Source organism: Hirsutella rhossiliensis, assembly GCF_020360975.1.
Source record: "Hirsutella rhossiliensis strain HR02 chromosome Unknown scaffold00001, whole genome shotgun sequence".
NCBI classification, from domain to species: domain Eukaryota; kingdom Fungi; phylum Ascomycota; class Sordariomycetes; order Hypocreales; family Ophiocordycipitaceae; genus Hirsutella; species Hirsutella rhossiliensis.
Window position 1 is genome coordinate 5,981,940 of NW_025408667.1, and position 24,473 is coordinate 6,006,412.

Below are 24,473 nucleotides of genomic sequence, written 5' to 3' on the forward strand. Positions count from 1 at the left end.
TCACAAGGAGAATCATCGTCAGGAGGCAGAGGGAGATTAGGGGGCTGGATCGTAATTTCGCGTGCAAGGTACGCACAGGCCACAGACCCCTGTACAAACGTTCAACCATCAAAAAGTAGAATTCAGTCAATCCTCTATCTACTCCAAGTGACGGCTTGTGAATATCTTCAAAGCTGGCTGGAATCGGTGTAAGTGAAATTGATGGTTTTTGGTGAGGGTTTTCTCAATTGCGCTACCCAAAGGGGGGTGTTACCCAAAGGGGGGTGGGGCATGGTAATGAGTGGCGAGTCTTGCGGGAAACACGCGCCTTCCTCCAACCCTACCCAACTGACGGAGGGCCGCTATGCAACTCTAGACCGCACGCTCTTCACCATGGGTGTTCTTCACAAGCATTACACACAGGCCTTCCAGAAGCACAGTGACAACCATTCTCTCAGAAGCTGCATTGGCCATATTTGACAAATATTACCAGCTTACAGACGAGAGTCCTGCCTATAGCGCAGCCATGATGGTTCATCCGTCGCGGCGTTTGGCCCACATCAAGAAGAACTGGCCAAAACCGTGGCACAAACCAGTCCTTGACGGCGTGAAGAAGTATTGGGAGGATCACTATCAGGGACTACCAATCACCACCACAACGCCTGAGCTACGCGATAACCTACAGCCGCCTGACGAGTATGAGCTGCTTGCTCGCGAGCTTGATGTCGTTAGCCCGGCGATGAGGGACCTCGACGAGTACAAGTCCTTCACCGCAGAACCCCCCGTGGCCATTGACTGTTCCCCGCTTGCGTGGTGGCTAAGAGAGGAGCAGCAACAGCGATACCCCCGTCTTTCCAAAATGGCCGTTGATATCCTCTCCATACCCGCCATGTCGGCCGAGCCAGAGCGAGTGTTCTCCGGCGCACGGCGCACAATATCATGGGATCGATGCCGATTGGGAAGTCATACAATCGAGAGAGCAGAGTGTATGAAGAGCTGGATTAAGAGTGGCATCACACAGGGTATTCCGGTAGACTTGGCCGGTGAAGAGGAGAAGGAGGAGGCTAGCGAGATGGAAAGGTGGCGATGCTCAACATCTGATTCTTCCTGTAGCTGAATTAATGGATGACGTCACCTCGTGTATTCCATACGTATGGAATAAGTTTCCATACGGGGTGCGTTCCATATTCCATATTCCATACAGGCCTGTTCAGCGGCGGCCAATACATGGGCGCCCGGGCGCCCAAATAAAATTGCGCGCCCGGGCGCGCCACTAAGAACCGCAGATGTCATTGGCCCATGAAACAGCAAACTTACAGGCATGTTCCCAGGTCTGTAGTCTGCATTAGAGAGCCATAAAGCACAAATTGTCTACGGTTTGACTACAATACACTGTTCTACCGAGCCGGCGGTCGAATGTAAGGCTTTTTGCTCTCTGCTGTCCCTTTCAACGCTCTTCCATATGTCTTTCACGCCTCTTCTCTTGTTTGCCAGTGGATTATCTCCCATCTCTTTAACCACTTGGGTTTCAATGCGTTCATCCTCCGCCATGCTCCAATCCAAATACGCCATCATCTCTTCTTTTGTCCATTCTCTTGATCCTGTTGAGCTGATACAGCGCTTGGACATCTGTTTGTAGTCCAGACACCACTCATAACTCTGCTTGTCGTACCTGAGTGGGAGCCCCATCGCCCTGCGATACTGCTGATTGGTCGTGATATTGCCAGTGGGCTGCGCTGCGTACCACGCGCTCCTTGCGGCAACGTATCTTCCATATATGGCTTGTGGCGAGTCGTACCTCGGCGGTAAATCGAGAGGGGGCTCCCGCAAACGGCATGGCTCTCCTTCAACAGAGCTTGGCATAGTTCCAACCGGACCATCTGGGACGACAGGAGAGTGGAGAGTTATAAGGGACTCTTGCATAGTAGGTAAGACTAAGGGCGGCACAGATGGGGTTGGTTCAGCAGCGGGAGAGCGCCGAACAGCTTCCGCAGGAGGATCCAGTGTAGCCCCGAGCAATGATGCCCTCGGACCGCCGGAACACTTGGGGGAGGATCAGTAAAAGCTGGAACGGCAACTGATGCTGCGTCCGGCTGTGGGACTGGCTTTGCCGGTGCTGCCTTTGTAAGCAACTCCTGGAACCTCAGAGGGCATGCTCTTGAGGACCTTATGTGACCAACTTAGTGACATCTACTGCACGTAAGTCCCTGCACATAGAAATGGGCACCCCCCTGTTTTGGGCACCCAAGATGGGTGCCCAACCTAAACGGCTGCGTCAACTTCAACAGCAAATTTCACCGCGGAAACGCATCCAATCTGCTAAAAAATTGACGCATGTGTCTTCAAGCCACTACTGATGAAATATACAGAGTCTGACATTCACAGCGCCCTTGAGGCAATCGCCAATGGCGGATCCGCCAAGAAGGCTGCTCGCGATTGGGGCGTCCTGAGGGCAACTCTTTACAATCGCATGCATGGTCACGAATGCAGAAAGGATGCATTTTCTGCTCTTCAGAGGCTTTCTCAGACACAGGAAAAGCAACTTACCGAATGGATTCTCATTCAGGACGCCTTGGGCCTTCCTCCCACTCACTCGCAGATCAGGCAGTTCGCGCAGCGCATGCTCGCCGTCAAAGGAGACCACACCGCTCGGAAAACACTGGATGCAAGCATTTTTAAGACGAAATCCTGCAGTTCGGACCCAGAAGTGCCATCACAGAGACTCTGCGCGTGTCAACGGCGCTTCTACCGAGGTAATTCGGCCTTGGTTCAACAATTTCTTCCTTCCGAGATTCTGGCTATTAAGCCGGAGAACAGGTACAACATGGATGAAGCAGGCATCATGGAAGGACTTGGGGAGAATGGCCTGGTCGTTGGCAGTGCTGAAAACGATCTGTACAAAAGAAGACGCCTGGTTCTCGGGTCTGGACGTCGTTCATCGAGTGCGTGTCCGCTGCCGGCACCTTCCTCCCTCCACCCGTCATTTTCAAGGGCAAATCGGTCCAGCAACAGTGGTTCCCAGAAGATCTCAGTACTTTTAGTGACTGGCAATTCACTGCGACAAAGAACGGCTGGACTTCGGACCAAACTGCGGTGGAGTGGCTCGAAAGGTGTTCATTCCAAGAACCCAGCCACCCGACCCTTCGGAGCGAAGACTGCTAGTATTGGACGGCCACGGAAGTCACGAGACGGTTGACTTCATGTATCTATGCTACCAGCATCAGATTCACCTTCTTTCTTACCTCCCCATACCTCTCATGTGCTGCAACCGCTCGATTTGTCTGTCTTCTCCGCTCTTAAGCACTACTACCGCAAACAGGTCGGATTTCTCAGCCTCCTGACCGATTCAAGCCCAGTCGGCAAGCAAAACTTTCTTTCCTGCTACCAGAAAGCACGCGAGCAAGCGCTCACTGTGTCAAACATCAAGGGTGGCTGGAAAGCGACGGGTTTGTGGCCGGTGTCGATGGCGAAGCCACTTTTGAGCCCTCTTCTGCTGGAGAACAGCAACAGACGCAAAAGAACGCGAAAAATGTGGCCAATGCATTCAATAGCCACTTACCCACCAGTGACTGGCAATCAGACACATCCCAGATTGCGTGGTCGACCCGAGGCGCTCGCAAGATCTGAAGGTTCAGGTAGTTCAATTCAACCAGCTAGACGACGACGTGCCCACGAAGAGATTGCTGTTCAGGAAGATCACAAAAGGGTTTGACGAGAAGGATGGCCTTTAGCAAAAGCTCAATTGCAGATTCAGGCACTGGAAACACAATTGGCGGCCGTCAAGCCGAAAAAGAAAGAGGGTGGTCACGAGCCCGAATTCGAGGTTCGCCAATATTGAGGCAATACGACGGGCGCAGGAGGAGGTGAACGCAGCTGAGAATGAAGAATCTGATGAAACCGAAGCTGAGGTTTCAGAAATAGGTGACGATTGTATCGTAGTGCACGGTGGTGGGCAGTGAGAAGGGATTGAATTAATGGTGTTGAAAATGGTCGTGATTTTTTTGGGGTGCCCAAAACAGGGGGGTGCCCATTTCTATGTGCAGGGACTTACGGGGAGCTTTCTTGCCAGACTGGACAATTTCAAATCCACAGGGTTCTCGTCTGGTGCTCGTTCTAGACTGGCTGGTTGTCTGAGAACCTTGCTTTGGGACTCGACGTGCCCATAGAGCCACTACGCTAAGCTACGTGCCTACTGTACATGGTTCCATCGCACCCAAAGCCCCACGCTTCTTTTCATCTGTTTCCAGCCTCGTTCGCTGTGACATGACAGGCCTACTTGAAGGTCAGTTTCTCCAAGTGTTCAGCGTCCTACCTTCAGCGACTGAAGCGCGGTCTGCCAAGTTGAGGGCTGTTGTGTTAGTATGATTATCCCTTGATCAGTACATGGTCCCTTGTCGGTCCATACTGAAGCGTTTCGTTGCCAACGCGAACTGTATTGTCGCCCGTACAGCCCCCATATCGGGCTGCCACTTGTCATCGTCTGACTCTGCCTTGCCTCCTAGGAAGAAAGACAGGTTTCCCATCTTTCCGCGAGCATATCGAAGCATGATTTCTCGTTGTACCGTCCATCTTCTGCATCGAAAGAGGAAATGTTCCACGGTTTCCGCCGACTGTCCGCAGGTGCACTCATCCGATTCCACTGCCCCGATTTTGCAAAGGTAGCCATTCAGTCGTGATTTGCCAGTTCGAAGTTGTACCAACACTTCAGATTCCTTTCTAGTTAGCTCGTCGTACATCTTGCGGGTGTGCTTGCCCGGCAATGCTTTATCGATGCGCTTTGAGTGCTTTCCAACCCTTTCTGGGATCTGACGAACGCGAGTGTGTTCGTTGAGCAGCAGTCGTAACGTCGTTGCTCTTGCCTGAAACGTTGCTGGTTCAGCGATGCATTAGCACCAGCTTATGGAGCTGGTGAGGAACGAACGTGAAAATAAGTGGGGCGTGGCACGGGTAGTACGTATCCTCCTCATCTTGTAGCCCGCATTCCATTAAGGGGCCAGGGGGGAAGGGGTCTATCACGTACATTCTCCTCTCAACGTAGTCCGTATACTTGACCGCTAAAAATAGTGACTTGCGGCATCCCTCTGGCTGCGACGCGCTGGGGCCCTGGGCGTCCCAATCCCTACGATAAGCCCGCCCCAGCCAGCGCGAACAAGAAGTACCATTTGCGGATGTTCCTACGAAAGTGCTGGGAGACTTCAAACGTCGAAGGGTAGGGCTGTGGGTTGTCGGCGATATCGGAGCCCGCGAGTGGTCGCGGGTGCTGCAACGTCATGTCACATACGGGCGCGTTTGGTGGAAACCTAGCGCGCATGTTAGTACCCATACCTTAACCTTACCCTCGGCCCTACTCTCGGTCGGGCTCCATTTTGGGGGATGTCGGACCGGACAAACCTTTACCAATATTCGCGAGATCGTGGAACCCCGCCCGCGATTTCCTACCAAGAATAAGGCCGCAAGACATCTTTATCCATTCACAACATCGTATGACCTGTTGACGCCCAGGCAGTGGCGTACGTATTTCTCTGACGGTGAGCTCGAGTTCTCTGATCTAGGATATCGTTCTTTGACTGACACTACTCCTGGGAGCCTCGCGATTTTTACCCCGCGACCTTCGACCTCGCAATCGCACTCGCAGCCACAGGTTTTCATCGCCGCTTACAGAACGCTGGGTTGTCGCCTTTGCATCTTTCAAATGCCTTACCGAAGGCGCATCTGAGCATGCCTTCTGGGCAAGTACCGTCTCGCGATACCGACCATACAAAGGGCAAGGAGGGGGAAAGGACTCGGCCGGGAATGACCTCCGTGGAGGGCCCGCAAGTAACGCAAGCCACAAAAATATCTCATGATGACGCTGCGCTTGAAATTATGGTAGAGCAGAGGGTAAATCAAGTTTGATTCCCATTCATGATTCTCTGCTAATCATAATACAGCTGGGCTACCAAGTGAAGCTTGACCAGGAGTGGACGGTATGCAAAGATTTGGACAAGGCAAGCCCCTCAGTGCGCGCAATTCTTGTAAGACAAGATTGCGAATGGGGGGCTGTCAGGGTTAACAGCGATCCTATCTCCAACGTCGTAACTGGACAGGGGAACGAGTCCTACATTGTCTATATCGAACCAGGTCAGAGCTGTCGCTTTTATCAGAGGCCATCAGTGCGGTTTTTCAACCGCCTCTGACATACGGATATACTCAATCAGTGCCTCACTTGCCCTGAGAGAAAATTGAACCGTTGCCTGCTTTCCAACGGTGGCATCCAGACCTAGGTCAATGGAAGGAAGAGGTTGCCCAAACAAAGGACAAATCATTTGCAGATTGCTGGATTCGGTATGTTGTTGGAGGAATCCAAAGAGTTGTGCATACGTTAGGTTTGCAATAGTCGGACGTGCCTGGCCCGAGGGATCGGAGACCCGAGAATTGTCGACTGCAAACGTACGTTAACATACTGCTTCATGGTAAATAGGAGTGCTATTGGGAAATGCGAACCATCACTTCGCGCAGACTCTGTGGAAATGTCCTCAAGCTGAAGAGAGCCACCACCTTGCCCGAAGGTGGTGTTCGTTTCTACTTCGTATTAGCATGAACCACTCCTCAACATGGCATTTGACTGACGCTCGTTTGAACTGGAAAGGAAGCTTCGCAGAGCAAGACACTCCAACTTTGCCTCCGTCAGTCTCGAGGGTAGTTGCCACCTATAGGTGCTTTTCATTTCAATGATGGCTGTTTTCCCGAGCCCAGCAGCGCACAAAGCGGTCCCTTCCAGCCCGCAGACTGTTTGGGCGTGGCTCAAAAACCGTTGATAGAGATCCTCACGAGTGGCCGATGAGATTGGTACTGGTAGTTTGAGCAGCCGCAAGATTTCTTCGACGCGACGTTTATGGTGCTGTTTCAACCCATCGCAGTTGATTCTGTGACAAAAATCGCGGAGTTGGCGAAGTGCTTGCTCAAGGGATACTGTACGCATATTAAGACAGGCAGCATGGAATGATGTGAAAAGAATGTGAAATACGTGTGAAAATTGGAATGACCCGAAATAGGAGTTGGCGGAGGCGGGGAAGTAAATGGGAGGCCGGCCTGGGCCTGATGTCAGCTGAGCTTTTACCGAGGCAGACCCACCTACGGTTCTTCCATGTATCTTTCACACATATGCCACGTATAATCCACGTGAATATCACATTAATTTTCTTGCCGAGGCAGCCCTATCAGCAGATCTTTCACATCTCTTTCACACATATATCACATATTACTCAAGTTGGTTTTTTCCTTAGGCAAACCCCACCTGCATTGGCGCGGCTTTCCCGGATCGAACGCGTACTGTATGCCGGCGGCCAGGCAAAGCAGCGATATTGCAAGTCACGGAACAGCTTCTTGGCAAAATTTAGCTCACCTTCCCGATATAGGCGCAGAGATTGCTGGCTGGAAAGTTAAATATGCGATGTATAAGGTTATCCAGGACACATACATGGACACAGCAAAGTTGTTTCCGTTTCCGATTCACATTTCCATAAGTCGGAGATCCAGCAACCGTATCTGCACTGGTCGTGGCAGCCTCTTCAACCTTTCCAAGTTCTTCTTCCCCGCACCGTTTGGATCACAATCACCGTTAGGTACCTATTGTCCGGCCTTGCTCACATGTGAATATGAAACCACGAAGGTACCGTAGACGATCGGAAGGCTAGAATCCAGCTTCGTCGCTCACCCCTCCCCTCCCCTCCATGTCGCAGTATTTCTCTGCCGCAGCCGTACGTCATGCGTGATCGATCTTGTACCGGGCTTGCACCCTGCATGTAACGGTACGCTGCAGGTGACACAGCCATGGACATAGCATCGCAATGAGACTTCAAGCCCTGCGACAGCTTCTATTTGATGCATTAGCTCTTCCTCACAATGTAGGCGCAGAGAGAGTGCTGACAGTTGCGGAGCTGGATTCCTGACATATAAGGCCTCGAGCGGCGCATAAACGGACACAGCCATCACCATTCTAAGTGGTCTATAAGTTGAACGAGCTACCTAAAGCGAAAATATGGAATCACACATTATCACACAAGGCTCGATTAGGTGCGGTCACCTCAACGAGGTTAATCAGAAGAAATGCACCCATAACCAGCCGTGCCGACTTGGAGTCCAGCCCTTTCAGATCATCACCGATACTTGCAAGACATGCGTGCAGGACAAAAGACTCCACGATAATTTCCACAACCTCAAAGATGAATCGTCTTTACTTCGTTACTGGTACTGTCGAAGGCTCAGTGAGGATAGAAACTTTTGGGGGCCTTTCACATTGGGCGTGGGAGTGGGCATCCCTGTTCCCAAGAGCATCAGCGCCGAGATGGAAAGAAGTATGCGCAGAATATGGCAGGAAGACTTCAAAAGATTTGTCAAATTAGCAAGTTGCGGCGCGAGCGCGGTTTTCATTGAAGGTCAAGGATGGTGTTCGGTTCATGAGTTAGACAGCGATAAGGGCAGCGCACTTTTAGAAAGGGCGATGGAGATTATTCTTGAGGAGACGAACAAGCCGGGAGGAATCACCAAGTAATTAGTTTCTTTTTCTTCTCAGTGTGCTATCCTGTGTTCCTGCCTTGTCTTAATGCCCATGGCCAACAACTCCGACGAGGCCGAGACCAGGGACGACCGGGTGAGAGCCAGGTTCTTGGATCTGCAAGCCAGTACGAAGCCCACCTTGCGGAATTGTCACAGTTGAGAGTCACGCTTCCTACAGCCGCGCTGTTATCTCACAAACCCCAATGTGGAATGGAGCAACGGCACCCTTTGCTCGTGTCTTTGGCCTTCCTTGTTTTGTCCATCTCCAACAGAGAGCTCATGGTGTCGTCACGTTCACGTTCATCTGGCTGCAGACCCGGCTAAGCCGCCCTTTGCGCAGGCCCATGGCGTTCCGACCTCCCTAGTCAAGGCGAACTTAGACGCATGCAAGCTAGAGTGCATGGACCTGGTTTTATGCACTGCTGCTGATGCCGAGATACTGGATGGCCTCGCAACTGGGGGCCAACCGCATTGACCAGTTGAAGACGTGCCGTTACACCCACCCTACTCTGACTAGGGCTGTTTTAATGTGGAGGAAGCTCACTTGCTTCATATATGTAAATCATTATATCAACTATAGCCCCTTCTCAAGGCAATGACGGTGTAACCTTACTATGCACAAAGCACCCATTACCACCTCACTCTAGGTATGTCTGCCCGTTTGCGTCCTGTGGCTCTCTTAATACAAGCTTTACCTTCCAGGTACCAACATCGCTGCTATGCTTGACATTATATAAAGCACGTCTTGTTCCAGGCAAGCCCGGTGCTCATATTCTCATTGCTCTAAGTCCGAATTCCGCTCACTCCATCGTTCAAGGTTGCCGCAATTCGACATGCATGACGAGATTGGCATGAAAGAGGTCACCGAGGCCGGCGTCGTGTTCGCCGTGACCACGATCTTCCTGGCCCCTTACCTGGACTGGATGATCAGAGTCAAGCCACGAGAAGCTTCGCGTAGGCGAGCTTGGGCGTTGATTTTCACGGCCTGTCTCCTCTTGGGTATCGGACTGATATTCGCCGCTTTGTTTGGCAGTGCGAGAAATGCACTCCTACCAAACGTCCTTGCCTACCCCTTCTTCACGGCCTGGAAAGGGGTCACCATGTTATGCGTCGACATCATCGAGGTACTTCCCATTCAAGTCTGTCTAACTACCTCCCCGATATACTCATGATTTACAGCTTATTCAAGTTGTCGATCCCTTGATTTATGCCTTTTTTCCTCACGCCATCGAGCCTGGCACCTCCATTAAGGCGAGAATCATCATTTTCGGACTAGTATTAGTCTTTCACCTTCCCTTTATTGGGGCGACCGTCTGGCAACTTAGGCGGTCTGGTGTCGAATACTGGTGGGCTGCTCCAATGGTGTCTCACTTGACTACCGTTATTATGGTTATGGCGATATGGAGGAAGACACAGTGTTTCCGTCGTTTTGGCCGGCACTCTAACCAGCCTCAGCCAGAGCAGCCGACGTCAAACCAGGGGATGCCGTGGCTTGGAGCAGTAAGCGGATTGGTGTTCCTAGCATCATCTGTGCTCCTAGTGTGTTCTGTGACTGGCTGGGTGAGACACCAGTTTGGAGGTCAGTGTGGACTTTGTCTGGCGATTTTATTTATGCCAGCAGTACCTCTAGACAGTATGATAAGAGAGCGCCAGAGAAAATGGGTAGAAAGAGGGATGGAGATACAACTATCTGTAGTGATAAAATCCGGCACTGAACGGTCGACAGAGCACCTGGTATAATTCTGAGGGCACTCAATTAGAGCGACGGTGATTTAGATCACTGTCAGCCCTCTGCCTACTGCTAATTCCTTCAATTTAAGCGTCCCAAGTTTGGGCCACACGCTCATGCCGCATTAGTCGATGCAAAACGCTTCAAGTAATCCTTCCATAGTTGGAAGCGCGGGCGAAGGTGCCTTCCAAAGCATTAAAGGAAGCCATGCCTTCCGCGTAATTCATCTTGTATGTATTATCTTCAGTTCAGCTAATGAAGCACGCTCCTCAAGCAAACATATCTGAGTTCGCGCATCCTTCTACCAGTCGTTTGAAAGCCATGTGCAAAACAAGCACCTCCTCGGAGAAGGGCTTGCTCAAGACAACCGGCTCGCCTGGCTCCGAAATCCACGTTATGGAAGGTGTTCAGGCGTTCAGACGTGCCCTGCCCACATGCACGAACGAAGCATCAATTGTATCTGAGAATGGGGAGGACGACGAGTTTACTATCGACGGCTACAGTTCTGGTGATAGTGGCGAGCCGATCATGGATTCGCACCTATTCCAGCATTCTTCGCCCCGTCCTGGGACAAGGCAGCGACAATCACTCATCACACTTATGCTGGAGAGTGAAAGAGAGCAACAGGCAACCTCAGACAAGCGCAGCAGCGAGGGGCCTCGATCCAACGTTCAAGACACTCTAGCTACATGCGACCGTGGGAAAGTCACGGCACCTCTATCGCCACTAACAACTCGTCGTAGCATGATTACGACCGAGTTGACTGACTCTCTCCGATTTGGACTCGTGCAAGAAAGGCAGCAAGGGACATTCGTAACCGACACTGTGTTCAATCATCAGCACGTATTGCAAGATACGCTGAATTTGAGGCAATTTCCGAAGAAGCCTTACATGAAGGCAAGCGAAGATGTTAACGCTGGCTCGTGGAACAGATATTTAATGGAGGAGGCATCCAGGGACCAATACCATTTCAGGGGCTGGTGAAGACTCATGATTAAAACTTAATACGTTCATCTAGTCTGCAAGACTTGCAAGGCCCCTCGCTTGCTCCTTCGAGACCTATAAGCTCGTTGCCGCCTGTGCCCCTGTCCAGGAGTTTGCCATCTTCGCTCAGGCGCTTGAAACTCCGCATTCATCCTCCCGGAGACTCCGTCATGGAATTTCTGCTCGCGTTGCCTGGTGTGTCGTGAAGACCCTCGAAGATAATACTGACAGAATCTCATGGTGATATTAACTGGCTTGCGATGAGGGAGAGTGAAATCCAGTTCAACTTCTTCGCCCTGTCCGCTATCGATAGAACAGTGGGCCTCTACTCGATGGCAGGCACTCGACACAGTGACCTGGAATGCAAGTCCAGGAGAACAATTCTCCTTCCCGTCGCTGCAAGAGGAATAGTGATCAGTCTCTCGAAGCTCGCTAGGTGCGAGTGTTGGCTGCGTGTCGGCTGTAGGTGACTTTGCAATCTCATCTTGCGCACGTTTGTCGCCTTGGCTGGCGTCGTTATATTGGGTCACGGCGTCCCAAACCTCCGGTGTTGGCGACTCAGGACATAGAAGCCTGCCGAGAGCACGCAGTTGGCCAGTTTGTCCACATGCAATCGACCCCGTACCAGATGATCTCGTATGCTCCTGGGTCGTCGAGAGGGAGTCAGTCGACATGGCAGGCAAGAGGTTCTTGGTGGGAATGTTGCCGTTCCTTGGCCTTCTGAGAGCTACAAGAATACGAGAGCGATGGGGGACGGAGGACATGGGGTGGATCGGTGCTTAAGTTTCTCTATTCTCCCCGCGACTGTGAACGAGCTGTCCTGGTCGAGCTTTCCGTGACTCCTAATATGGGCTCCAGCAAATCATCCCGTAAGTTCTCTGTAGTGCAACTTTGGCCATCCCATGGCATCCTTCGGCTAGCTGCCTTGTGCACCTTATTCCTCTTTCGGGGCAGAAGTCCGCTGTTGCTTGGCTGATGCCTGTGAGCCACCCCCTGGAAGTCAGCCTGAGTATTCAACCATTCCTTGCACCAGATGGTTCGTGTATCCATGACCAGGACATCTCCGGCTTCTGCATCTACGCGCCGATCACATCGGCTATTTCTCCAAATCCATCAGCAACCACATTCTGAACAGGCGCCGGGACTAAGAGTGACTAGGCGGACCGCCTCTTCTGCATCATGCAGACCGGCCCGCAGCTCTCCTGCAGTGGAGTCAGGGGTTGGGCGTGACGCAGGATTCTGCCTGTTGATTTCTCTTCCCTCGTCTTAGCCCCAAGTGGCAATATGTATGCATACGCATGGGAAGGTCGGGAGGTGGCGAAGCTTGCAGCGTACGAAGCCTCATGACAAGGGGACGGCTGCCCATGTAGGCATCAACTTCGGAAGAAGAAGGTAACCTATGTAAGACCTGCATCGAAATGAGCGACCCCCAAGACGTGTTCCAACTAACCGACCGGCTCACCATTCCTCTTCTAGGTAAAGCTTGGTGAGGTAGCCTGAGGCCTATTTGCTCTGCAGGCTTGGGCCCGTTACATGGGGTGTTGGTGATGCCTCTACCCATAGCAAGGGTTCAAGGAGAGCCTACATGTTCGCCCCATAGGGTGAGAAAGGCGAGATATTGCGATACTCCCAAGCTCCGTATAAGCATCTTGATTCATAAAGTATGCATTATCAGGCGCAGTTTCGTGTCTCATCAGTACAGGGGCAGCCGGGCACCCTGACCGTGGTTTGTGGTCAGTGTGTGATCGGGGGCATAAATATGGCTCGGGGCCGCTATTTGTGACATTGCTTGCATTTGGCCCCATTCCATCCTTCCGCTTGTGAGGCGCCATCAAAAACTAGACCGCTGGTGTGGATGTTTGCCTATCCTGCTATCATACTGTGTTTCCCAGTGCTTCTATCAACTACATGATCTATTCACACACAGCCTTATACATACACTCGACTTTCTGGGAGACGATGTCGCAACCCGAGTTTCCTCTCGGCTCCTCTGCATGTCCGAAAGGTTCTTCGGCTGCCCAGGAACAGCCCGGTCTTCACTCCCATGCCACCGCAGTCGCTCAACGGCCCCAATTTCAGGGCGATGGTGAGAACGAATTTGTGATTTATCATGGCTACAACAGGCGTTTGGCTGAAGTGAACGACATAGGGGTCTCGGCCAGTACTGCAGGCGAGTCAAACATTGCGAGTGAGCGCAAGCTGAAGACGAACTGTATTGAAGAGACCATCAAATCCCAATCCGAGCCCCCCCTCGAATCAATTAGCCATTCTTCTGGAATGCAGCTAGATATCCCTACCGTCGTTCTCCAGGTTACTGTTTTTGGAATTATGCGGGCACTAGCCAAGAAACTTGAAGGGAATGCCGAGACAGCAAGCGAGTTTGCACAAAAGTGCTCATCAGAACTTTCACACCAGGATCTCCAGGCGATTGCACAATTTCTGGGACAGCTTGGATCCCCAAGTACACTCGGAGGAGACCCCCCATACCCGGTGGCCGAGTATATAGAGATTTCTCACAGGTACAGTCTTTACGAGGACGGCTGTTTTGATCCCATTGAGACTGAGGGTGCATTTGTAAGTTCTCGTTCACAAGTAGCATCGATTGGGAACTAACCCACGCAGCGGCAACTTTTTCGATCGGCTAAAGAGACAGCGAAGGAGATGGGCCTTGAAAAACTGGAGCGATGTGCGAGTGAATACTTGAGGGCTATAGACGAAGATGCCACGGCAAGAACGAACCATGTAAGGCCGTGAAGGCGTCTTTTTAAATTTGCGACACTCTTTTCTGTACTTCGTAAATCGTTGCATCTCAGTCAGCTAAGGAGGATAATTGGGGAGACGAATGGCGTGTTTTTCGATTTGTGGCATTTGTCGATGTTGCCTACTGAGATCGTGCGGTCCATGTCGGTGTCCCAGCCGAGGGGATTACACTAAATTTGGATTTCACTGCAGGTCTCAGCCCTTACGAAGAGAATGGAAATTCAGGGCTACAAGGTCCTAGACACCATTGGTGGTTGACTAGCTGACCGGGAGCGCTTCCTAGCCTCTAGCTGACGCCATGCGTTGTCCGGCTGCAGGGTTTATCAAACATACAGGATGCCCACTCGATGAAGGCGGGAGCCGTGAAACAAATCCTTGTCGGCCCTTGTTTTCCACCGTATCTGCAGTTTGCTTACTTTGGCTTTTACAAGTAACAGTCCGGCCTTCTCCTTTTGCACCTGTTAATGAAATGCTTTCCTCGGGAAAAGACTGACTGTAGGGTTTACTACTTTTCTATCTAAAGAAGCAACGTTTCAACTTTGTTACCAAGCAGGCACTTTCCCTCCGTCATTGCATTGAAACAAGGCGATCTGCCCTTTCGTCCGACGATTTGCTTTCAATGGTCTTGCACCCATACCCATCAAGCCGAGGGGTTTTCCGATGCGAGACATGTCATTGCGTGTGCAAGACTCTTTCTATATTCAAGTAAGTGTGCTTAATCCTCACGATCATTCAGGTGATGCAGTTAACACGAGCCAGAAAACATAACAGGATCCACGAAAAGCCTTTCAAATGCCCCTATTATGGCTGTGCCAGGTCACAGGACGGGTTCGGCTCCAACGCTGATCTCCAGCGGCACCTCACGACCGTCCATGCCGAGCTCTCTCTACCCGGAAAATGGTATACCTGTCCCAACTGTACTACAAGAGAGACAAGCCATCCAACGAAGATTTGGAAAAGAAAAGACAATTTCTTTGCTCATCTACGCCGTATCCACGGGAGGACTGTAGGTTCCGACGATGATTTAAGCGATTGCTTCTACCTGTACGTTATCGAGAATAGTCGCGTTCAAACTTCTAAGCAACCCACTGACTCAAAGATAGAAACAGGAGACTGAAAGACAAAAACAATGTCGACGATAGCTCTGACGTCCAAGCCCAGCCGATACAGCCCTCAGAATGTCACTCCAAGACTGGGCCAGAACCGGTACACATAAGATTCCGTGGCATTCCATCGGGCCAGAACGAAGATCAAAGCATGTACAATATGCTTAATAAGGATTTAGCTCCCGAACCTTTCTTGTCTTTCGCCAAGAGAGAGTTTCTAAAACCATGTTGCCAAACCGAGCTAATTCAGCTTGTTATTGCCATGGGACGGATAACGAAATACCCTCAACGCGCTCACGATGTAATCCTCGACGGGCCTATCGACAAGGACTATCTCGAAGATTTCCACATTTTTCTCACCCAAGGCTACCCGACGAACGGGCTTGTTGTAGTTGATCAAGCAGTGCGTGCTGCTCTCCGGCTGGTGCTCATGGGAAATCCCAGCGATCCAAAACTCATGAAAGTCGTCCAGGCCTCCACGCAGACAGGACACCACCAACCATCACAGCCAGTCGATAAAACTTTGTCTGATTATATGAAGCCGAGGCTGGAAGCCAGGTCTGGTCCTGGTCTAAGTCACGCAGGAGCTATGGCAAAGCTTTACACGACTTGAAACGGCTGTTTTCTGGTGGTCAACGTTTTCCGCGCGCATGGGCTCTCAGGAAAGGTTCAATGGTCTTGTCGTTGTCTCTACTTATAGAAAGGGGTGAAAGGCTAGGTCTTACATAGATATAGCTGAAAGAGGTAGACATGACCATGGAATCTTCTAGAGACATCCAGTCTCTCCCAATAGCCGGCAATTTCGATGAGAACCGGCTTGGCAGAGATTCTCTCTCTCTCGGAAGCGCGACGCAAAGTTGTGCTGATGGCAGAATGGGATCGATGCCATTTAATTGACCATCCGTAGCTCAAAGATGTGCGAGGCCATAAATTGAAGGGCAAATTGGTCTAGGTGGTTCAGTAACGCTTATGCAGCGGCGTACCGGTATATCCATCTACCGCCAACACGGGAAAGATACGACTGCGTAGGGTGCAAATCCATTTGTCCCCTGTCCAAGCCAAGATAAGGCTGCAAGAGCTAGGTCGTTGTCGGCAGGCAGCCAGGGCATAAAAGGCCTTGGGCTGCTGTGGCGATCTTAACTTGCTCTTTTTCCAGACACTTCACTTGCCAGAGATCTGAGACGGGTGTTGTTAATGTTCTCCACATCCATTCATCCGACTTTTTAACTTCCACCAAAAATCTGGTCTGCGTAGAGGCGCCCCCGTCTAAGCATTACTTGGTGTAAGGGGCTACGCCCCGATGTGTAGATCTGGCATGGCCAGACTAGTCACGTGCGAGCGCCACGGACACGACTCCTAAAGGGAGCGATGTAGACACGTCTCCCCTTTACACTCTTTGTAGCTCAATTTACATCAATAACGCCCAGCACCTGTGCTAACAGTGCTGACCCTGTAACATATTGAGCTACCAGTTAACAAAAGACAGGACAGACAGAAGGACAGACAGCAGGACAGACAGCAGGACAGACAGCAGGACAGACAGCAGGACAGACAGCAGGACAGTCAGCAGGACAGACAGCAAGACAGGCGATAGGCTAAACGACGAGACGGACGATCGATCGGACGACGAGACGGACGAACAAGATGGAGGACAATAGTAGTTATGCAGGGCACCGCGACCGGCGGCGCAACGAGCCGATGGAGGAAGGAGCAAGAGCTCTTGCAGATCTTATCTGGGATCGCGGGAGACGAAGAACTGCGGAAGATGTTCACCGGGCTAGGCCTAGCAGCGCCACCGTTGACACCCAGCCCGGGGGTGCTCAGTACCCCGGCGATCTTACCCGTCGAACCGAGGCCGGAAGCAGCCCAGGAAATGGACCGTGGCAAGAAGCGCAAGCCGATGACTTGGCCGAAGTGGAACGGTCAACCCGAGTCCTTCCACTTCTACCTCGACCGTCTGGTATTTAAGTACAATACCGACGAAGAGGAGGGCCTAAACGGCAATAACAACGTCGTGTGGTACGAGATCCTGCAGACCTTGCCGGATCAGATGATGAGGAGAGTCGAGGGTTTTTGGAGGCAAGAGAGCGAAGGGCAACCCAGACCCCGGAAATTCTTCTCGCACCTAGCCCAGACGTTCGGCAGCGTGCAGCAGACAGAGAGGGCGCAGGACAGGCTGCGCACCTCATTCAACGAGACAGCCAAGAGTTTGGGAAGTTCCTCCTGAATTCGAGGAAACATTGACCAAAGCGGGCGGCGCGAGCTGGGATAATGCTTCCAAGCTCGCATGGCTACGGAACTCGATCTCTCCTGCTCTCCGTGAGCAACTAGTCCCGGTTATCATGCCGAAGGACTACAACGAGTACATCCAACGTCTACACCCGATTGCTTGGGCGTTCGAGCACACCGCGAAGTTTAAGGCGTTGCAGAGGAAGCAGGGCTCCCGCGGGCAACGTGACCAAGGGCAGGCATCAGGCATCGGCAACATCCAGGTCGCCGGTAACGACAACACCCCGGCACCGTCAGCAACGTTACCCGCCGAGCAGAACGCACGTGACGCACGCGACCATGACGGCGACGTAATAATGACGGTTACACGCACTCAGGGGCAGGGTCAGAGAGGACGGGCGAACGGCCAGGGGTCAAGTGGAACGAGCAAGACGGTTCGCTTCCAGCCTAGGTCAGGACGGAAGCAACGGGCGAGGTGGGTATCCGAGGACGAACGGAATAAACGCCGTGACGAGGGTCGTTGTCTCCGCTGCGGCGACAACACCCATTTCATTGCCGCTTGCCCCTACTCGCCAGGACAGGACCCTAGCCGGTCGAGGGATGTAAAAGTCCGCACCGCTAGGATCATGCCCTTGCTGGAAGATGATGGTAACGACTCTAGTGAGGAAGAGTCAGGACTTAGCGAGACCCCATCCCTCTCGGAAATGCGTAGCCTCGAAACAAAGACGGGTCTCGAGGCCAAAGAACGGAGCAGTGGCAAAGAAGAGAAGTTCTCAGGAAAATGGAAGTTGGTCCTACAATAATTCGAAGCATTATCAATAGGACCAATCTCTTCTCCTCACTCGTAGACGAGGGATGCCAGTGCTACGCCGCGGTTGACGAAGAAGTCGTCGAAAAGTTGGAAGTTCCTATAGTGGAAATAGCACCGCGAGCTATTACAGGAGCATCAGGGGCAATGGAAGGAGCAACGATTAGGGCCTCGTATGGCTATCAATGGAGGTCAACGGCCACATACAGACGATCTGTGCCTACGTGGTGCCCCGATTGGAATTCCCCCTAATCCTAGGAAAACCCTGGTTATGCCACACAAAGTCGTACTCAGTGCCCCACGAGAAACGACTATGGCATGAACCTACACAAGACTGGGTAGATCACCTCGGGGAAGGAGAATATTCTGCGAAAGCCAAGGAGTTCGAAGAAGCAAAGCACGTACTAGCCAGTACCTTTGTGGGTTACTTTGAAAGGATCCGCAAGCAGGAAGGAAGAGAGGCAGCTGCCACGGCGATTTTCGCTATCAGCATGAAGGATATCGAAAGGGCGTTATCACCAAAGAAACCCATGTCAGAAGCAGAGCTACGCCGAACGATACCCCAGCGGTTCCACGATTTACTGCCTCTATTTATGAAGAAGGAAGCTGATAAGCTGAATCCTCATAAGCCAGGCATAGACCACGAAATCAGAATCAAGGAGGACCCGAATGGCCAGCAGTTACCACTACCGTATGGAGCACTATACGGTATGTCACGAGAGGAACTCCTGGTTCTTAAGAAGACTCTACGAGACCTAGTGGATAAAGGATTTATCCGTGCAAGCAGTTCAGAAGCAGCAGCTCCAGTCCTGTTTGTGAGGAAACCAGGTGGCGGGCTGCGATTCTGTTGTGACTACAGAGCGTTGAACGCAATCACTAAGTCGGACCGTTACCCCTTCCTCTAATAGGGACACACTTCGCAACCTAAAAGATGCGAAGTGGTTCACTAAGGTCGACGTGGTACAAGCGTTCCATAAAGTACGGGTTGCAGAAGGAGACGAGTGGAAGACAGCGTTCCGCACCCGGTACGGTCTCTTCGAATGGATGGTTACCCCGTTCGGGCTAAGTGGCGCGCCAGCAACCTTCCAGCGGTATATTAACGGTATCCTACGAGACTACCTCGACGAGTTCGCCTCTGCTTATATGGACGATATACTTATCTATTCGAGCGGGAGCAGAAGACCATTTCCGGAAGGTACGGTTAGTTTTAGAACGCCTCGCCGAGCATGGACTACACCTAGACCCGGAGAAATGCGAATTTGGAGTCAAGCGGATTAAGTACCTAGGATTCATTATTCACGCAGGAATTGGCATTCAGGCAGATCCCGACAAGATACGAGCAATAGTCGAGTGGGCAGTCCCCGTTACCCAGAAGGGGTGCGCAGTTTTCTAGGATTCGTTAACTACTACCGGATATTTATACCGCAAGCCTCGGAAATAACTGCACCCTAACAGCACTAACAGGAAAGGGGACTAAGTTCAAGTGGACGGACGAGCACGATATGGCGTTCCAGACACTAAAGACGCTATTTACGAACGCCCTATTCTTACTCAATGGGATTTCGAGAGGCCAACCTTCGTAGAAGCAGACTGTAGCGGCTGGGCGCTTGGGCACACTTACGCAGGAAGTCGACGGACAACGCAAGCCAGTAGCGTTCCACTCGCAGAAGCTATCACCGGCTGAGCGCAACTACCCAATCCATGATAAGGAAATGCTCGCTATTATTCGTTGTCTCGAACAATGGTCAGCCGAGCTACGAAGCTGTGATAACTTCGTTATCCTTACCGACCATAAGAACCTCGAGTATTTCATGACGCGCCAACAGCTCTCGGAAGGCAGGCACGTTGGGCTGAATATCTCGCGTTTTAACTTCCAGCTCCAGTACCGTCCGGGACGGAAGCAGTGGTGCCAGACGCGCTCTCTCGCCGCGAACAGGACCGACCAAACGAAGCGGATCACGAAGCACGAGATATGCAGCTTATTCCAGAAGCAGCCCTACGTACCTACGTCGGAGTAACGTCGACTCAAGCGGGAGAAGGCGAAGAAGAACACACGGTTTTCCACGACCCAGAGCTACAACAATTATGGCAGCAAACGGCAAACCAGGATCCAGTCTTTACAAGCGTTTATAACGCGGTACGAAACGGATCTCGGTCCTCGACCCCAAGCTTAAGCTGAAGGTACAAGTCGCCGAGTGCTTTATTGATCCTCGGGGGCACCTACGACTACGTGGCCGCTTATGGGTGCCAGGCGCACCGATCACGACAGAAGCAGCAGCCAAGGCAGCACCGCTAGAGCAGGAGTCGCTAAACGAATTACGGGGCTCCTTAATCCAGAAGGTTCATGACTCCCATGTAGTAGGCCACCCGGGACGGGAAGGGACGATAGAAGCCGTATCCAGGGACTTCTACTGGCCGCTAATGCAACAGCATATCCGACGTTTCTTGCGTAACTGCGATGTCTGCGGCCGTACGAAGATATGGCGCGAGCATAAAAGGGGTCTACTTAGACCGCTACCCGTACCGGACCGCTTCTTCCGCCAGATACAGATGGACTTTATTACGGACCTCCCCCTTGCGAACGGTAACCGCTGCCTCTGGGTTATCAAGGACCGGCTAAGTAAGGAAGTTATACTCGAACCGATGCCAACGATGGAAGCGGAAGCATGTGCAGAGCGTTTTCTATGGTGCTTCGCCCGCTACCACTGGTGGCCCGACGCTATAACGAGCGATAGGGGCTCGAATTGGGTAGGCCGCTTTTGGAGGCACATGTGCAAGTTACTGGGGATCGACCAGCAGCTAAGCACGGCGTACCACCCCCAAACCGACGGAGGCCCTGAGAGGATGAACCAAGAAGTACAGGCATACCTCCGCGCCGTGATTAACCAGAACCAGAACGACTGGGATAAGTGGGTTCCCGCGGCTCAGATGGCGTTAAACGGTCGGGTCAATACCTCTATAGGGATGTCCCCATTCTTCGCTATACACGGCTATGAGCCGAAGTCACCAGTTCCCCTCGTTACGGAAGCATATGCGGAAGAGTATCCTCAGCATTCGCCAGAAACCAGGGCAAAGAAATTTGTTACCAAACTACAACAGATTACGGACCTCTGCCAAGCATCAATGGCGACAGCTACGCAGCAACAAGAACGCTTCGCTAACAGACGACGGAACGCGGCAGAACGCTTCGAAGTAGGCGATAAGGTTTGGCTTGACTTACGGAACTACGCGTCAGAGCGACCTAAGAAGAAGTTCGACTGGCTGCACGCTAAGTATACGATAAGCAAGGTACTCGACCCGTACACGGTTGAACTAGCAGACCTCCCGAGGGGCTGCTATAATAGGTTCCACGTCGACCAACTCCGGAGAGCGGGGACGGACCCAATGCCTGGTCAGCAACGCACAGACGCTCAACCCCATCTATCCAAGTAGACGGGAGGCTCACCAAGTAGTAGAGGAAATACTATGCGCTAGGTGGAAGAGAACCGGCCGCGGCCGTAGGCGGGAAGTCCTTGTACGCTGGCAAGGTTGGCAAGACCCGACCTGGACCTCTTTAGACAATATGCAACAGACAGCGGCCTTGGATAAGTACGAACAGAGATACGGCCCGGCTCTCGAAAACGATGGACCATACCAGCACCGACGAGTGGCAACGGAAGCACAGCCGGCCCAAATCCAGGGCAAGTCGAAGGAATACAACCACAGCTGCAGATACAGGGCAAGAGAATACGCGGACCACTACGGGCTAGGACTAATGGCGACGCCCGTCGATAGTAACGGCACCAGACCCTATAGACGACGGCCCTACGATCGTTGTAGAGGGACCAGGAACAGGAAAAGGGCACCAGCGCCAGAGAGGAGTAGGGGCTAATGTAAGGGCTACGCCCCGATGTGTAGATCTGGCATGGCCAGACTAGTCACGTGCGAGCGCCACGGACACGACTCCTAAAGGGAGCGATGTAGACACGTCTCCCCTTTACACTCTTTGTAGCTCAATTTACATCAATTACGCCCAGCACCTGTGCTAACAGTGCTGACCCCGTAACACTTGGTGCTAAGTCTTAACGAAGCGACTCGTATAGGTCGGCTGGTGGGTGAACCCTCCACGCAATGATGCTAGCATTTCTAACTGCAGGCAGAAGTGATTGCTGGTCTTCATGGGAAATGGCCCACAAAGAGAAAGTATTTATACCGGTTAAGTTTCGTTTCGACAATTCCTTAACCAGAGTGTCGCTTCGGGCGATGCGGGCGTAGCCTGTGAAATCGTGTGAATCTTGTCGCCAAAAGCACACAAAGTGCGACGCAGGTAAACTACGGTGCAACGTTTGCATAGGGCTCCACCAAAGAAGCAGCCATCTGGAAGAGTTATGCCGGGGGAAACCACGTCAGTGGCGAATATCCGCTCAAATATCTGAAGAATGCGGTGGAACTGCAGGTGTGCAAGTCATTCGGCCATCTTTGATAGCGGTACCAGATGTCGATCTGTCTCCTCAATCATTTCATTGTTGAACCATCTCTCCGGGAGCGGGTACTATCTGGGGAATCGTAATGTGGCATCGTCGAGTCTGAATAGTTCGATAGATAATAGTGCAAGTTCATTGCCGGATGACCGCCCATGACCGTAGCCTGTGTTGTGGCCATGGGCTGGCCGGGGCCGTCCAATATCGACGGAGACGGTGGTTCGTCACAGACGCGGCCTTGCCGCGTAGTGCTCGCGCGACTCAAAACGGTTGTCGGTGGGTACGGGGTATAAACCGCCGAGTCCATGGTTGCCACTTCCATGCGATGTTGATAGCCGTACGAGGACATCGCCAGTTGCGGCGGCTCCCAGACGGATGAACTTGTCGTCGACCCGCCGGTGGTGGATGGCTCCCAGAATGGTTGTCTCGACGAAGGGACGAAGAAGCCTTGATCTTGACTGACCGATTGTCGCGGCATCAGATGTTGTTCCAGTGACTGGACGGCAGCCCCAGGGTCGCCGTCGCAAAAAGTACGACTTTGGTCGGAATTAAGTTGCACGGAGGTACCCGACTGCAAGAAATGGGCGAAATGGTTGTCACTAAAGCCGTTCCAGTTGAGAAACTCTCGGAGCTGCTTGTTCTCCTCGGCTACTCTCCTCGCGGCCATCTGAATCTCAGTAGAGGCCTCACTGCCCCGAATCTCGTACACTCTGAGTCGCTGTTCGAGCTCCTGGACATACTCTCTCCGTCGGGCGCGCGATCTCCTCTGGCTGTCTCGGATTCGGGCTAACCTGTTCTTCTGCTAGAGCAGAGAAAAAGAGCATTAGTTTCTTGTTAGCAAATGACGTTCCTGTCTAATGCATCACCTGGGTTTATGTCACTTACTGCGGGTGGTGACATTTAGCTCGCAGGCTTGTCTAAAGGCTCTCCTTGACCAGTGAAGGAGGAAAGCAAGGTTTAAAAGAAAAAGGAAGAATAGTCTCGTAAGTAGACTATTGGCGTAATGCTGGATGTCGAGGAAGAATGAGGGTTGACAAAATGAACGAGGAAATGGACATACTTGTCGTAGATCTCTGGCAAGGGAAATATTTGGAAAAAGAACAAGATAAGTTAAGCAGCTCCACGCCTTTTATTCCCGGCGGCAACATGACCATGGAGTAGCACTTGCAGTTCTCCCTGGATCTTCGACAAAGGACTGTCGAATTCACGGGTCGCATTTGCCCCGTGTTGGCGAGAAATGGGACACTCGCCCCTGCGTAAACGTGATGAATCGGTTGATTAGCTGGACCGCGTCTAAGAGCCACTCGCTTCAGAGCCCCTGCTGTTTGCCAATACTTCATAACCATTATATCCAACCGATATCGCGAAATCTTCGTACCTCGGTAGCCGTGGACGCAGGTCTCACAGAGGCTACCTTCTTCTTCCAAAGCGGATGCCGGCGTGGGCAGCCCTTCCCTTGTCACAAGGCGTCCTTCCCTGCAAGCTTCGCCACCCCCAAATACTTCCCATACCAGGACGAGGGAAGAGAAATCAACAGGCAGAATCCTGCGTCACGCTCACCCCCTGACTCCCACTGCAGGGGAGCTAAGGGCCAGTCTGCATGCATGGTTCGGAAGAGGCAGTCCGCCCAGTCACCCTAGACTCTAGAGATTCGTCCCGGTGCCAAATTGGAAGTTAGCCGCTGGTGGATTTGAAGAAATAGCGGATGTGGTTGGCGCGTATATGCAGAAGCTGGAGGTGTCATGCTCAGGGATACACGAGCCATCCGATGCAAGGGATGGTTAAAGACTTAGGCTGACTGTTGGACGTTCTCCCTAAGGGTTGGCTCACAGGCATCAGCCAAGCAACAGCGGACTACAGCCCCGAAAGAGGAGAAAGGT

The 24,473-nt window shown here is 52.1% G+C and overlaps 4 protein-coding genes across 4 annotated transcripts; 2 read left to right on the top strand and 2 right to left on the bottom strand.

Annotated features, from left to right (window-relative positions):
- Positions 1-508: 508 nt before the first annotated feature.
- Positions 509-3,606, top strand: HRG_00738 (tc5 transposase DNA-binding domain-containing protein; the record flags this gene model as incomplete). Its single annotated transcript, XM_044859209.1, has 4 exons — positions 509-1,088; positions 2,164-2,178; positions 2,349-2,921; positions 3,299-3,606. The coding sequence occupies 4 exons, from the start codon at positions 509-511 to the stop codon at positions 3,604-3,606; spliced, it is 1,476 nt and encodes a 491-aa protein (XP_044725609.1).
- Positions 3,607-4,355: 749 nt separating this feature from the next.
- On the bottom strand, positions 4,356-5,344 carry HRG_00739 (Endonuclease/exonuclease/phosphatase; the record flags this gene model as incomplete). The annotated part of the gene is made up of 4 exons (XM_044859210.1): positions 4,356-4,833; positions 5,000-5,098; positions 5,130-5,279; positions 5,328-5,344. The coding sequence occupies 4 exons, from the start codon at positions 5,342-5,344 to the stop codon at positions 4,356-4,358; spliced, it is 744 nt and encodes a 247-aa protein (XP_044725610.1).
- Positions 5,345-20,785: 15,441 nt separating this feature from the next.
- On the top strand, positions 20,786-21,565 carry HRG_00740 (integrase core domain-containing protein; the record flags this gene model as incomplete). Its single annotated transcript, XM_044859211.1, has 1 exon — positions 20,786-21,565. The coding sequence occupies one exon, from the start codon at positions 20,786-20,788 to the stop codon at positions 21,563-21,565; it is 780 nt and encodes a 259-aa protein (XP_044725611.1).
- A 1,062-nt stretch (positions 21,566-22,627) lies between these two features.
- Positions 22,628-23,493, bottom strand: HRG_00741 (uncharacterized protein; the record flags this gene model as incomplete). The annotated part of the gene is made up of 2 exons (XM_044859212.1): positions 22,628-23,395; positions 23,479-23,493. 2 exons carry the CDS (start codon positions 23,491-23,493, stop codon positions 22,628-22,630), a joined length of 783 nt encoding a protein of 260 aa, XP_044725612.1.
- Between the last annotated feature and the right edge of the window lie 980 nt (positions 23,494-24,473).